The 2,240-nt window shown below is 33.3% G+C and overlaps 1 protein-coding gene across 4 annotated transcripts in view; it reads left to right on the top strand.

Annotated features, from left to right (window-relative positions):
* LOC108691555 (excitatory amino acid transporter 1) overlaps nt 1-2,240 on the top strand; it is a 24,723-nt gene that overhangs the window by 16,597 nt on the left and 5,886 nt on the right. For all 4 annotated transcript variants that reach the window (XM_018199341.1, XM_018199343.1, XM_018199342.1 and 1 more), the window contains one exon: nt 266-663. In XM_018199341.1, coding sequence (XP_018054830.1) covers nt 266-663 — 398 coding nt within the window. The remainder of the gene's footprint in view (nt 1-265; nt 664-2,240) is intronic.

The raw sequence follows: 2,240 nt of genomic DNA, 5'->3' as shown, positions 1-2,240 counted from the left end.
ATATATATATCCAATAATCTTATCTTTTCGCGAGATACTCTCTTGTGCTCGAAACTCAGAATTAGCAAGCGTAACAGAAATAATTTGTTAAAAAGTATTAAATCTCTCATAGTTTCCAAAACCGACTCGTTATCAATGAATTATTTGAAATAATGAGACTATGACGCAATACTCATGAAATATTATAATAAAGATTATTAAATAAAAGGAGAGTTATATAAAGAAGTTATATAAAGAAGAGAAATTGTTATCAATTTGTTTCCAGGTCGCCGCTATCGGGAACGGAGAATCAGGGCAAGATCAAGGAGAGGAGTTCGTACTATCCCCAAGAACCCAGCAAGAGGCCGCAGACTACGGGGCAGAAGATGCGAGCTTGTCTGAGCCACAACGCGCTAACTATGTTGACAGTTAGCGGCGTTGTCGGTGGAGTAATACTCGGCATCATCTTACGAAACACACGTGAAAAATGGACACCTCGCGAGATCATGTACATCAATTACCTCGGCGACTTATTCCTCCGTATGCTCAAAAGCTTGATCCTGCCGTTAATCATCTCGAGTCTGATATCGGCCATTGGTTCTCTCGATCTATCGCTCAGTGGCAGGATCGGTGCACGTGCGATTGCTTATTACATGATCACGACGATCTTTGCAGTTATTCTAGGTCAGTGAAAGCCCAATTTAACTCACTCGCGCTACAATCAGTACAATTATTCATTAGCCATGGCATGTCGAGATTACTTCAATACGAATAAGAGCAGAGTGATAAGTCAAAGAAACATGTATCCAAAGTACTAACTGTATAGAAAACGGAATCGCGCAAAGGAAGAACGGTTTTGCTAAAATATTTAAAAGTTTAACTAAATACAGATTTGCAAATAATTTTGTTAGATCATAAAAATAATTTTGTAAAATGCTTAACCAGACGTCATTGTGATGCTAAAATGTTACAGACGTTGACGTGAATCATGATAACCCGAATATTTTTTGATCTAATCTCGCAATGTCAACAATAGTTTTTTTTAGAAAGTCTTAGCTCCAACTACAGGGCGATTAGTTAAAATCTACGAAGTATGTAAGAAAATACAGATGTTTAAAAATGTCTCGGATCATTATGAGCTACAATAACGAGTTAAACATTGATGATAATATTGTAAAAAGTTTCGACATTTTACCAACCAGTTTGAATGTCATATATAATTATTTTGATGTCTAAACAAAATTATTTTCAGCTTTATATCTAGTTACATTTTTAGATAGTTCAGCAAAATTATTTTTTCTGTGCGGTAAAATGTTATTAGTTTTTACATATAACGTAATTTAATAATGTAAATAAAATGTCACAAGGTTCAATAGTAGATAGTTTTCAACTGATGTATTAAAGATGTAAAATTTGTAATTCATTGAGATTCATCTATGATATCACATAGTTCAACAATTAATTATTATTGAGTAATGAATGATGGTTCAATTATGGTGTATCAAAAGTAAATCTCTATAAGTATAAGTTTTACATTTTTAATAGTTTATAAACTATCCATTATTGAATCTTGTACTTATCTATAACATTTTTGTTCAGCAATTATAAGCTGTATTATCACTAGTATTCAGTTCACTAGTAGTCAATTTTTATATTTAAGAACAAAAAATTCAAAAAAATCATGGCAAATGAGAATCAATAATAATTAATACGCAATCTTAAATCTTTATTCCAAAAAATACGTTTCAGTTCACTTTGGAACTATCCTCAGCAATACAATTACAAAATATCAATTCTTTCATGTCCAAGAAAAAAATCACCATTCAGATTAACAGATTTGATGTTGTAATCTATTCCAAACATTAAAATAATTATTATATATTATTATATTAAGTGTACAACTTTGCTTCCACCGTTTTTTTTTCGAAATTCGAGGCTTTATTGTAAAAAACTGGTTATACATTTATGATTCAAAGTATTGTCCATCGCTGGCCATTACTTTCTCCCATCTTTCGAGTAGCGTACGAATCCAGCGTCGAAAAAACTGGTGATCTTTTGAGGCTATCCACGAATCGATCCAATTTTTTACTTTTTCATAAGACTGGAAGTGCTGGTCAGGTCATTGATCGAAACAAGTGATAGTCAGAGGGAGCAACGTCTGAAGAATACGACGGGTGGGGACTTCCCATTTCAACGTTTGGACTTCCCATTTCAACGTTTCCAAATATGTCTTGACCACTTTCGCAACATGGGGTCGAGCG

This window comes from Atta colombica, unplaced genomic scaffold, assembly GCF_001594045.1.
Source record: "Atta colombica isolate Treedump-2 unplaced genomic scaffold, Acol1.0 scaffold47, whole genome shotgun sequence".
Taxonomy (NCBI): Eukaryota; Metazoa; Arthropoda; class Insecta; order Hymenoptera; family Formicidae; genus Atta; species Atta colombica.
This window is presented reverse-complemented; position numbering and strand designations above follow the sequence as displayed.